Source organism: Quercus lobata, chromosome 10 (assembly GCF_001633185.2).
Source record: "Quercus lobata isolate SW786 chromosome 10, ValleyOak3.0 Primary Assembly, whole genome shotgun sequence".
In the NCBI taxonomy this organism is placed as follows: domain Eukaryota; kingdom Viridiplantae; phylum Streptophyta; class Magnoliopsida; order Fagales; family Fagaceae; genus Quercus; species Quercus lobata.
The window spans coordinates 29,694,044-29,707,441 of NC_044913.1; the positions used below are offsets into that span (position 1 = coordinate 29,694,044).

General features: G+C 36.6%; 1 protein-coding gene, 2 long non-coding RNA genes and 1 pseudogene across 4 annotated transcripts; all 4 read left to right on the forward strand.

The window, feature by feature from the left end:
* The first annotated feature begins 2,296 nt into the window (after nt 1–2,296).
* On the forward strand, nt 2,297–4,008 carry LOC115962969. Of its 2 annotated transcripts, none has more exons than XR_004085645.1 (6): nt 2,297–2,361; nt 2,464–2,559; nt 3,413–3,463; nt 3,539–3,625; nt 3,732–3,848; nt 3,941–4,008. It is a non-coding gene; the product is annotated as an uncharacterized LOC115962969 (long non-coding RNA). The 2 variants fall into 2 exon arrangements; XR_004085646.1 differs by having other exon boundaries at nt 3,735–3,848.
* Nucleotides 4,009–4,017: 9 nt separating this feature from the next.
* On the forward strand, nt 4,018–7,503 carry LOC115964609 (26S proteasome non-ATPase regulatory subunit 2 homolog A-like). The gene is made up of 12 exons (XM_031083887.1): nt 4,018–4,035; nt 4,268–4,368; nt 4,597–4,717; nt 4,799–4,858; nt 4,997–5,064; nt 5,257–5,299; nt 5,733–5,798; nt 5,912–5,950; nt 6,069–6,151; nt 6,968–7,079; nt 7,319–7,393; nt 7,474–7,503. The coding sequence occupies exons 1-12, from the start codon at nt 4,018–4,020 to the stop codon at nt 7,501–7,503; spliced, it is 816 nt and encodes a 271-aa protein (XP_030939747.1).
* A 404-nt stretch (nt 7,504–7,907) lies between these two features.
* LOC115964611 lies at nt 7,908–10,105 on the forward strand (annotated as a pseudogene).
* Nucleotides 10,106–10,995: 890 nt separating this feature from the next.
* Nucleotides 10,996–11,489, forward strand: LOC115962972. Its single transcript, XR_004085649.1, has 3 exons — nt 10,996–11,078; nt 11,217–11,327; nt 11,438–11,489. It is a non-coding gene; the product is annotated as an uncharacterized LOC115962972 (long non-coding RNA).
* Nucleotides 11,490–13,398: the final 1,909 nt, after the last annotated feature.

Below are 13,398 nucleotides of genomic sequence, written 5' to 3' on the forward strand. Positions count from 1 at the left end.
CCCCTATTTGTGCCCGGCAATTGAGCGTGGCCCACCAGTGGGCGCTTATGGTCCTCCAGCGCGTGGTCCTCTGTACCTGAAGTAAGTCTCTACCTTATAAGGATTATTTCTTATTGTAGTGATATTATTAATTGCCTAGTTTTTATCTATAACATTATCTTAGTAGTTATATGTGATAACATTATAGTTTTAGTCATGACATTATCTTAGTAGGAAAGTTATAAATATTGATCTTTTGTTCTTGACAACACTTGTAGGTGGGCGTGGGTCCCAAACAAGAAAAATAGGCCTGCCCACATCTTCAGGGACAGGTATCGCCAGAAAATAGCTTCAATGTTACCAAGCCAGGTATGAAAATGCCTTGTTTAACATGTTAACATGTTTAGGAACAAGATATATGTTTGGTGAATTTTGAAATATAAACATAGTTGTCTAATGTGTTGCATACTTGTTTTTGGGCTACTGTAGGTGGTGTGGCAGCCGTATGAAGCCGATTTTGAGGATCTTCCGCCATGGTGCGTTGCAGGGAGGGCTGTGTGGATGGCAACGGTGCCACTTGTATGTTTCCACCTAGTAGAGATACATACATCGGATCGTGTCGTTCGTCAATTTGGAATGATCCAAGAAATTCCCAAAGATGTTGACACTGACACCGTGCTTCATGCCATTGATTTGAGGGGGAAGGTGGGCGTTGATTGGATGCGGAAACATGCTCTGCATTTACTAAATTGGGGTAACCGCCTTCAACGGTGTTGTCAAGCAGTGCTTGGTGATATGCCTCCACAGCATCAGTACTTCGACTGGTTCAAAAGGGTGACTCGGAGGTTCATTGATGTTCCTGGTGCTACATTGACTATACTGGTAACTTCTCCACATCTTGTACATATTACCGTACTTCTTAGCATGAAACCACTATTTATAAAACATGATATATGTGGTCCAATGTATGCTTAGCATCAAAGAAGTAGGTTAAAGTTGTTTTCTACTTAAGATTCCTTATAGAGAACTTTATTCGTTTACCTTATAGAGAACTTTGTTGATTTCAAAATCTAATTTCAAAATCGAAGGTCATATTTCTTATTTCAGCCTTTAGAGTTATGGTATACATTCTTCTTCCCAATTTTTTATGGAATAACTTGAATTGCCCTACAAGCAGAGGGCCCATAAAACATTGATTGTTCATTCGTACATACATAAACTGTATTGCATTACTAATATACTTGGTTTTTCCATGTGCAGATTGAAGGATACCTCCGTTTGTTGGGCCGTCACCCGGTGGGCACGGAGGACCACCAGGACATTATTGATGTGCTGACTGCAGTGCAGGCGATTGGCCGTGTACGACCTCGGCACCCTGAGGTCCCGAATGAGGAGGCAGCTACTCCTGCTGCAGCAGCTACTCCTGCCGCAGCAGCTACTCAGAGGCCAAGCACTACTGAGAGCCCAAGCATGAGCATAGCTCCTACTAGACGTCTGCGTGTTCGTACCCCTCTAGTTGTCCCTACCTCTGATCCCCCTCCACCCACCCCACATCCATCCCTTAGCCCCACAATCCCTTCACCCACCCTACATCCATCTCGTCGTCCCACCATCCCCCCATTGACTCCACATCCTTGTGTTGGGCCTGACATTCGTCCACCCACCCCACGGTCATTTCCCGATGTGTCACCCATTCCATCCTTTGACTTGGGTATTCATCTAACCCCACCTGACATACAGCAAGAGCCACCCTCGGACAATACGTCTATTGGCCCTTCATCAGCCATCACCCCACCCCATGTTCATGTTGAGGAAGCTGGTGGGTTACCTGTTCAACAAGAAGGTCGGCCGAAACGCATATCAAAGGCACCTCATTGTGGGACAGGAGGGCACAAACATGGACACAACGCTGGGCCCGAGGCATCTGACGAAGGACATGCAAGACCTCCTCCTTATTATACGAGACGGCATAAGGTCCAAAAAAGGTAACTGAAATGATACATTTTCAAAGTTTATTTTACAATATATGACCAGCTAAAAAGCATTATTTGTCATATAATAATTACTTAATCATTATGGTTTGTTCATTAATTATGTTCATGAAGATGATGATGCTATGAAAAGGCCAGAAGCACTAAAATTCAAGTTCAGCACAATAAAAGTAGCAACAAATAACTTTTCCAATGCCAATAAGCTTGGAGGAGGCAGCTTTTAGGTCGATTTTGAAGTGGCTGGTAATTTTCTAAAAGCTTAAGCTTCTTGGGACTTGGTAATTTATCAGTTTGGTTTTCTTCTTGTACTTGTATTAAAAACAATTGTGGTTCTTAGGTTATTCGAAACGAGGCCTTACTGTTGCTTACTTATTTGACCCGTGAAGCTGAGGTAAGATATTCCTGCCACTTTGTCATCTAATGGTTCTGCTGAACCTGTGCTTGAAAATGTGTTTGATTTCCCTACTAATTAATACAGTTTTGTGAATTTTAGGAGATTCAAAAAATTGTGGTCTTTGAAGGTGCATTTGAAAAGATTTTCAGCATCATTAAAGAGGAAGGAGGTTCAGAAGGTGGTGTTGTTGTGCAGGTGATTTACTGTTACTCAATTTATCATGGTAGTTTAATCAACTTTTCTAGCTTGTTTACTGATAAATTACTTGTCTTGCAAATGGCTTCTTATTGTTTGGGTGTCTACAATTTAAAACTTGTTTCCTTTATGGTCTTTTGAATGTGACACTTTCTCAATTATATCAATCAATCGAGTAGTTTGTCATGGATTACTAAGACAGCTTCAACAATGAAGTTATGATAGTGTTTAAGTGACTCTATTGCATATCACTAATTCGCTAGCTAAATGAGCTGTTTATATGCTATAATTACATTGAGATTCAGCACCATTTGTGGGTTTTGGTCTGAATGTTCTATTTTGTCATTTTTTATTTACGGTTATGATTCTACTTGTAGCCTAAATTAAGGACTCTTGTAGTTTTGACCATTTTTTTGAGTTTGAAACCCACATGCTTTATTTTATCCTTTGGCTGTCCTCTCCTGTATGGGTTATGTTGCTCATTTGACACATTCTAGTTGAACATTTTAGGTGACAAGAAAGCATGTACAAAGGCTTTGTTGATCCATCATTATGATTTTCTCTTTATGGTTCTACTTGCCCAGACAAACACCTAACATAGAAGAGAGAGAGAGAGAAGGGGGGGGGGATATTCTTTGTAGAAAATTTGTTACAATAAACAGAGGTGTGTGCATTGGCCTTGATTCTGAGTCCCATTTTCAAAACTTTTTGTTTTTCTCAGAATCACAGAACAACTTATGGTCGTTGACTGTTTAGCTATTCCTCAATTTATTCATTTCTATTTTTCTTTACAAGCATTTGAGAATTCTGCGAATATCTTGGTTATAAAACTATTATGCATGTAATGGTGCAGGACTGTCTTCAATTGTTGAACAACCTTCTCCGAACTAATGCATCTAATCAGGTCTGCAGCCTCTGTTGTGTTATATTTTATGCTTGAGATTCTCTCATGCTCCTAATGCTTCCAAGTGTGGTTCAGATACTACTGAGAGAGACTATGGGATTTGACCCCGTAATATCAATTCTGAAGCTACGGGGAAGTACTTACAGTTTCACCCAACAAAAGGTTAGATACTGAAATGTATATAAGATTTTACCATAGATCTTTGAATTTTCTGTCACAGAAGCCTTACTGGTATTTCTTCTTTTCCTTGAAACAAACGCCATGCCAGTAGACAATTAATCTACTCAGTGCATTAGAAACCATTAATTTGTTAATGATGGGAGGTACAGAGGCTGATCCTGGAAAAGATGCAAATAAGCTAACAAATAAAGCAACACTGGTTCAGGTTTCTTACTAACTTCATATCTGCTATAATTACTTCCTTTAGAATCATTAACTTGGTGGTATCTTATCCTGTAATGTGTATATTGGTTGCAGAAAAAAGTATTGGATCATCTTCTTTTGTTGGGTGTTGAAAGCCAGTGGGCACCAGTAGCTGTCCGTTGCGAGGTAAGATGACTTTTCTGAACATTGTTCACTGTCTTTTTGCCTCTCTCTCTCTCTCTCTCTCTCTCTCTCTCTCACACACACACACACACACACACACCCTTTTTGTGCACATAATTTGCACAAAGAGAGAGAGAGAGAGAGAAATAGATAAAAGTTTAGATATTACACAAATAAGCATTTAGGAATTCTATTTCAAATTTCTGGTTGTTGTTGGGTCATTCGCATAACAAATTTTTGTGTTGTGTATTGTGTCAGTCTGAAGAGGATCTTGCTCTGAAGCAACAATTGGAGCTGTATGTGGAGAGAGTTCAGGATGCTGACCCTAACTTACAGAAGGTTGCGCTTGAGAGCATGAGGTAATAGTATTTAATATTTGCTTTCACTTAATATAATTCTGATCTTTATGTTATGGTTTAATGTTTGGGACTTTGTTAACATTTTTGGGTATAAGTTATAATTCATCAATTTGGTTCCTTGATTGATAAAAACATTTCTGAGGTTTTAGATTAACTTTGAAAACATTAGCTCCCTGTATAGAATGGAAACATATGTCATAATAGCATGTAAAATTTTTCCAATTGTAGGCAGGAAATCCGAACCTCTACAAGCTCCATGACTTCGGTCCCAAAGCCATTGAAATTTCTGCGTCCACAGTATGGAACATTAAAGGCATTTTATGAAACCATGGGGAACTCGGAATTGAAGGTATAATTTTGTTTGCTTGGACATTGTCTATTATAGAAGTAGCATTCTAGCCTATCTAATTAACTTTCTTTGTCAATGCAGAAGTACCTCGCTGATATACTCTCCGTTCTGGCTCTCACCATGTCTGCTGAGGGAGAAAGGGTACGACTGAAGTTTATTGTATTGTTTTTGCTGATTTGTTTAGTTGATTCTCTTTACAATTGCTAAAGTAAATTCGTTTTATGTTATTTGGGACTAACATATATTTCATTGCTTTTCTATTGCTGAAAATTCTTTTAGGAGAGCTTAAAATATAGATTGGAGGATTCAGGAAGTGATATTGGCTCATGGGGCCATGAATATGTGAGGTGAGTGTCGTCTGATTAAAATACATTGTGGTCTCTATTGGGTTTTTAGGTGCTGGTAGGTAGTTTGATCTGGTCAAATCAAATTTCATTCTTGCTGGTTTTTAGGTTATGGTAGTGTTTGAAGTTCAATCCATATAAATGAATATTAACCTCACTCACTATTGATTATTATTATTTTTTATGTGTAATCAGGAACTTAGCTGGAGAAATTTCACAGGAATATGCTAAGCGACAGGTTAGAAATCAATGCTATATTAGTTTTCTTTATGAAGAAAAAAGCTTGGTATGGGTACTAGGACCATTCTATAAATCTTATTTTTAGAAACCAGTAAAAAACAACTTTTTATTCATATGCATTTACAGCTCAAAAAATTTTAAATTTGGTTCCATATGCATCTTGATAAACAGATTAAAGTGCTTTAAACTTTATACTATTATGTATTATGATATCCTTGCTTCCCTGAATTTGAAAATATGTATTATGCGGTATGGTATTGGAGTAGTATTACATCTTAATAATGCTCATTGCTCTGTGAATAGAGTGGTGCATTCTCTTTCGATAGAGGATTTTCAAAACGAATTTTATCTTATTTGGCCTTCAATACTTTATTGTTAAGAACTCGTTCTTAATTTTAATATATTTAATTTCTTTGAATTTACCACAACAGAGCGAAGAAGTTCCAATCAAGGATCTTATGGAGCTTGTTCAACAAATAGTTGCTTTTCACATGAAGGTATGATTCAGTAACATGTTACAGTATGACGACTATAGGTGACATTTGAAAGGATTATTTTATTTTATTTTTAGTTTTTAGTTTTGTTCTAATCATTGTGAATTGCAATGCAGCACAATGCCGAGCCTGAAGCTGTTGATCTTCTAATGGAGGTATTGAGCAGTATTTCTCTTTTGATCAGATTTGTTTATTGTGCTTTCCTGCCCTCAATTTTTTTCTCCTCTTCGTGTTTGGCCAATAATGAGATGTGTGTAATTTGACTAATGCTAGGTTGAAGACCTTGATCTTTTAATAGAGCATGTTGACAGCACGAATTTCCGAAGGACATGTCTCTATCTGACTAGTTCGGCTAGGTAAGTGGGATTATACCATAAATTTGTGGAGATTTTTATCCAATGGATTAATCATTTTACTTGTCACAAAAAAAAAAAAAAAAAAGGATTAATCATTTAAGACTATAGAAGCTTGAATTAAAAAAACAGGAGAGGAATTAAAAGTTACAGTTCTCCAGCTAGCATGGGATTTTTATAGGGGGTAGGGGTTCGTGGTTAGACCAATTTGGTGCATGTGTTACTTATTATTATGTTATTTATTTGTTTTTTTTTTTTAAATTTTTTGTTTATTTTATTTTATTTTTAAGTATGTTTAATTTTGAGTTCTGTTTTGGTCATTTATTGCTCTTTTTCTGGTCAAGTCACATGAAAGTTTATTTATTTCTTAAAATAAAAAGATATCTACATTTGGGCTCAAAAATTAAATCCCTTGAGAATACTATGTAACTACGTAAAAGATTGACATCTGACATGAGCTTGCTCTTGTTCAAGGACTTGGAACACTATACTTTATAATAATTGGAACACTTTTGCTGCTTCTTAAGGGTTGAGATGAACGGGTTATTATTTACTAAAGAACATTGCAACATAAATTTTCTGCCTTATATGAAATGCTATACCAATATGTTCAGTAAATGACAACCTTTTGCCTTAGGGTTCTTATTTGTAAAGAGTATTGCAACTTGCAACATTAGTTTTTTGTCATGCATGAAATGCTGCACCAAAACTAAGTTTATAATTGCTCAGTAAACTACAATCTTTTGACTCGGGTTGTTTATTTCACCTCTCTTTCTCTCTCCCCCCCTTGATGACATTTCACATTGCAACATAATGCAGATACCTCCCTGGACCTGATGACATGTTGGTTCTAGATACAGCCTACATGATTTATTTAAAATTTGAGGAGTATCCAAATGCACTTCAGATTGCCCTATTTCTGGATAACATGGTTTGTACTTTAAGAAAAATACTTTTTATAACTCATCCTTCCCTTACTATTCAATTGTGCATTGTGTTTACCTGTATTTGGTGAAGAGCTGCAAGGGGAATTATATTTCTTCATTGATTGAAGAATTTCACAGCTACACATTACTAGAAAATCTTATTAAATACTTGATAAAATTTATGATGCAATCCTTAAAATGTTATTTTGGTTTGGTCCTCATAGTCCAAAGTATTTGTTGGCAGTATGTGAAGCAAGTTTTTACTTCCTGTAATGATCAGCTGAGAAAGAAGCAATTCTGTTACATCCTTGCTCGCCATGTAAGTCTTGAATTCTACATACTTTTGATTTCCTTTGAGTTTATATTGTTGACTAACTTGTTCATCTGGATGAATTTTAGAGAGTGGGTTTGATTTTGTATTCTTTATGAATTGAACTATTTGGCATGATCCTGCACTGTTGCTAGGATTATATAGGAATTTCCTCTTTTTGTATTTAAAGTTAATCATGTCCATATTGTTGGGTTATAGTATCTATCTAATGTAGTAACTCTGTCCTGATCATTGTTGCTGGGTATTATTATAGGATGATGAAATAGTCATGACTGTTGTCCTTGGTCAGCTTATTTCTTTTATTTTATTTTTTAGGGATGGATTGTAGAGTTTGATAATTTCTTGTACTTTGTTGCTATTTTTTGACATGGGAAGGGTAACTTATGATAGATGATTAACAGAGAGGGTGCAAGTGGTAAGAAACTTGTGGGTGAGGCTTGGAATTGGATTTTGAGAAGCTCTATTGACAGATTGTCCCTTTTCTGGTATGGGTTTTGTAAACCTCAGGAGCTGTAATGTTCTTGTTTGAAGGCAATTTTGGTAATATCTTGCACACAGGAGATTGCAGACTCACGGCTGAGTGTGTACAAAGTTTACCAAAGAAGTTTGTTGCCAAGAAAGGAAAAGTACCAAGGTGTCAACTTGATTATGTTTTCCTAGACTGCACATTTGGGAGATTTCGTCAGAACCTTCCCAGCAAGCACTCAGCAATCCAACAGGTACCCACGGTCTTCATTCTATTCATGTTTCTTTTATAATTTATGAAGTGATCGGTGGTCTCAAACATGCTGCGATGTGTATATTATGACCTTACTGTAAGCCCTACATACTTTTTTTTTTTTTTTCCTCATGTTAGATTGAAATGTGCAGAACTTGCAAATATAATACAGCTGTCTTTATATACTTGTATTTGGTTTAATCAAAATCTATTTTCATGGCTATTACCATTGATAGTATCTATCTTGCTTGCTCCTTTGTAGTTTTAGTTTGTTTTACATTAAGGTAATCTTTTGAAAATTTGTGGAAACAATATTCTGCATCTTTAATTTATGGATCATGAAAATTTTTCTGTAGATAGCATATCCTTAGAAACCTGATTTCAAACCTCATCAATGGTTAATTCATTTAGCAGGCATTCATATTTGATGTGTAATTATAAATGAGCCCTTATGTAGGCCTAATTTTTTCCTAGGATACTTTATTTTCCTCTACACATTTTTTTTATTGCTGCATCTAACCTCAAGGTTAATATGAATTCTGGTTTAGGTATATATCATAAATGGATGCTGTTAATTCACAGTTCATTCTTGTTATGCGTATCATTATCTTAGTGTCCATAAGGCACTTAAGCAGGCTTTGGGAATTCTTACTAGCATTATTATATATCAGTAATAGTAATCAATAAGGGCATCCAATTGTGAAAGAAATTCCATTCAAATTATTTTAAAATAGATGACCTTTTATTCTCCTTGTCATAATCTTGACAATTGTTTGCGTAATAAAAAAGTTTCATGTTTATGTTTTATTATTATATTTCTTAGCAGTTTATGACTCTCTCTCTCTCTCTCTCTCTCTCTCTCTCTCTCTCGTTGGAGTGAGTGCGTGTGTGGGCATGTAATTGTTCTTCTCTACAGTTCTATCTTAAATGTTAAGCACATTTCTTATGTCACTGTATCAATATAACCTCAATCTGCTTCTTACATTTCAAACTACGTTTCCATGAAATAGGTTATTAATTGTATATGGCAGCATCCTGATGCCCCTGTGGTTTATCTGACCTGTGACCTTCTCGACCAGGAAGAAATTCTGGCAAATGTGTCCCAAACATTTGGGTCCAAGATCTATGTTGATAAAGCCTTTAATCCAGAGTGTTTCCAAGCTCTAACCCTAACATTTCCTGACATTATCTCTGAAGATTCCTCGTCCCACTTCCAGGTATTAGATGGATTTCCTAAACTATATGAAAGAGCAAAAGCAAAGCTTTTGGAGGCCCAAGCTCACTGCCAGCCTGCCCCTCTCATAATCCGCCCATCAGCACAGTGGTATGCATGTGAGGAAGAGTTCTTGGAGAATGAAAGTCAAAGAAAACTGAGAATGAATGAGGCAGTAAGGGACCAATTTGGTGTTTGGCATGTTTGTTACTCCATTCACTCATCCAAGGAAGAATTAGAATGGGCCCTGCAACTTCTTGTGCCGAAATGGGTTGTTTCAACAACCCCCAGTTGCAGGGCCATGGAGCTAGATTTTGTTAAGAAACACTGCTTTGGCAATCAAGTAGCTCCAAATGACCCTATCTAGAAGCTTCTTGATATTTCCACAGAAGGTTCTCCAGATTTGGATGTATCCGTCAAAGGTGTTAGTGGCTCTCCTATGGTTGAAGAGCACACCCAAACTTATGCTCAACCTCAATTTGAACCAGTAAAAGTATCTACTGGCCTAAAAGGACTTATAAAATTGTCCCCTCCAAGCAAAAAAGTGACATTATTTGGAAGAGCGAGACTTGGTCTCCAAGATTTTAGTTTTTCACATGAAGGTCCAATAGTTGCATCTATCAACAATAACCCTCCACAAATATCTGCCAGCAAAGTCGAAGAATTCTCATTCCAGGAGGAAACTGAAGTGAAATGCCATAAGTCAGAAAGCAAGACAGGTATAGCAGATAAGAGTGTAATAGTCTTGCATGTTATGTTTTCTGGCTAGTGCACATGCGGGTTATTCAAATATTATTGGATGATGACAGCAATAAGAACCAACACTTAGCTCCAAATATTTGGGGTTGGTTATGGAAACTCGACATATTAATCAAGTTCAAAACGTATTCTTTCATTCTATTATATCCGAAATCATAGTTTTTGTTACATCTTTAATTGACAAGTGCTGTTTTGCTAATTTTATTAGTATTATTTTAGGACTTCCTCTACCTTTTTCGTTCCATTGACTAGAATCAAACTCTCTTTTTTATTGGTGCATTAATTGCTCTACTTGGCATATGACCAAACCATTTCACATGACTCCCTCCCATCTTTTTATTAATAAAGGCCATCCAATTTTTAAGCGAATTTCCTCATTTCATATTCTATCTTATTTTTTTCATTTATTCATCTTAACATTCTCATTTCAATTACACTTATTTTATAAACATATTGCTTCTTAACAACATTTAGAGGGGCTAAGCCTCATGAAGTTGGGGAGTTTGAAAATGTGTTGTATGATTATGTTGTTTATCAGGACCGTATCTATTTTTGAACTTTGCTCTGTACGTAGGGTCCAAGGAAACTGATGAAAAGGCTACGAGGTTCTAAAGTTGGATATCTTGGACTGTTGGACGCCAGAAAATCACTATGGATGGACTGAATCTAAGTGTTAAACATTTTTAGATTTAGACCATCTATAATGATTTTCTGGAGTCCAACCGTCCAAGATATCCAACTTTAAAACCTCGTCAGCTTTTTCATCAGTTTCCTTGGACCCTACCTCTGAGGTCCACGAAAATGAAGGTGTATCATAAGAAGTCGGGTAGGTGTATTCAATCGATAAGTGGACCAAATGGGGACTGTATGCCCATCAGCTACTCCAGCTCAGTACATGGTCTTCTTCTTCGGGCTCTATCTGGTTGTTTTGGGGACTGGTGGGATCAAACCTTGTGTTGATCAGTACTGCCTTGATGATTTAGGTTAGTTTTTAGTGCGTGTAGCGCTGCTACTTGGTTTTCTTGCCTTTTTGGGTGGACATAATACTATGTTGCTTTTGTCATGGTTTTATTTCTGCATAAACGGCTTCTCATTTATTGAAATATCTTTGATATGGGTAGGAGCTGGCAGAACCATCAATAAGAGATGCATTTGTTTCTTGCATTCAACAAGGTGCAGATCGTGTGATTGTAAGCCCATTTTTTCTCTTCCTTGGACGACACTGGCATCAGGTAGCTCGGCTTACTTTCCTCTGGTGCCTTGATTATAGATATACTGTACAGAATTGGTGACTAGATTGATTTTTTTTTTTTTAATAAAAATGCTTTGTGTCACTTTACAGGATATTCCTTCGTTAGCTGCTGAAGCTGCAAAAGAACACCCTGATGTGTCATATATGTCTTTTCTGCTGTTTATGCCCAGATGTGTACAATGTTTGTGGAGCAAGGAATGATGATGGACACAAGCATTGGTTCTTTCACCATTCCCGCAGCCTCTCTCTCATCCTTTGATGTCATCAGTTTTATTTTTTGGGTCCCCATGTATGATAGGGTAATTATTCCAATTGCAAGGAAATTTATTGGCAAGGAGCGAGATTGTATGACAAGGTTTATATTATGAGAATTGTATTACTGGAAAGGTTTGCTATGTAGAAATTTGTATTACAAGATTTATATTATGAGATTGTGGGATCTGCATTTACAAAGTTGGACAGTAATGCTCTTGGTGTATTTTATAATAATGTTATATTAATAATTTCAAAATGCAATACATTTTGTTTTTAATGTACTACATTCACGTTTTTGATGCTCTTAGAACTAGTCTAGATAGGTGATTACCGAATACAACCCTTTGAATCGAGTTTCTGGTTTACACCTACAGGAATGCAAAACAAATGAAAAAAAAAAATAAAAAAAAATAAAAAATAAAAAATAAAAAACCTTCCCAGTGGAAATCGAGTTTCTAAAACTCGATTTCCCTTTGAATCACATTTCTGGTTTACACCTACAGGAATGCAAAACAAATGAAAAAAAAAAAAACTTCCCAGTAGAAATCGAGTTTCTAAAACTTGATTTCCATTTGGGTGGCATTATTGCAAATAAATTACAATAAGCAATTTACAAAAATGCCACTTCAATGGAAATCGAGTTTTAGAAACTCGATTTCCACTGGGAAATACTTTCCCCTAAAAATTTTTTCTCTCGGGCTGGGAGGAAAATTACCCTGTGCTAAAACTCGATTTCCAGTGATATATTTACAAAAATGCCACGTTCACTGGAAATCGAGTTTCTAAAACTCGATTTCGAGTGATATATTTACAAGAATGCCATCAGTGGAAATCGAGTTTTAGAAACTCGATTTCCACTGGGGAATTTTCCTCACAACCCGAGAGCAAAATCTTTTAGGGGGAAGTGTGAGAGCAAACTTCCCAGTGGAAATCGAGTTTTAGAAACTCAATTTCCATTGACCGTGGCATTTTTGTAAATTGGTTTGTGTATATTATTTGCGATAATGCCACCCAAATGGAAATCGAGTTTTAGAAACTCGATTTCCACTGGGAAGTATTTTTTTTTTTTCCCGTTTGTTTTGCAGTCCTGTAGGTGTAAACCAGAATTACTTTTGTCCCTTCCCCTACAATAGTAAAAGAGATCTAGAACACATCACATGGTCAGCGGTAAAGAAGTAGATACAAGCATAATCACCAATCAAGGAGAGAGTACATCAGATGCAAACAATCGGATTCAAACAGTTACTATTCATGGGCATTTTAGTTGCCCTTAGCACACAAAAACAGTCAATACATTATCATCGGTTCAAACAAGGCCGCTGTGGTTGAAGTTGGCAAAGTAGTAGCTACATTGTCAATGCCATATCATTGCATTACAGGCAAAAGCTGCACAACGCAATTAATGTAACGAGTACAATGGATAACAAATATTCAATTAGCACAATATTTAGCAATAAACAAAATAAAAACTAAGTCAATACAACATAGTCTACATAGTCGTCTAACACTTGTCCATACTGATACAACATACTCTACATAGTCACCTATAACTTTTCCATACTGATACAACATAGTCTACATAGAATTTGCTGCACTTGTCCATACCGAACATAACCACAAGTCCCACGTACAATGCCATTCAAAAATCCAATCTCCACTCGCCTGACAACCACGAAGGTACAGTTGTTAGTTTCCAAATGTGAAGAACAACAACCAAATGACATTTTGAGCATATTATATAAAAACAGTGACAACACTTGCCTAGTTTGCAGCACTACCACTTGTCGAAGCCCCAT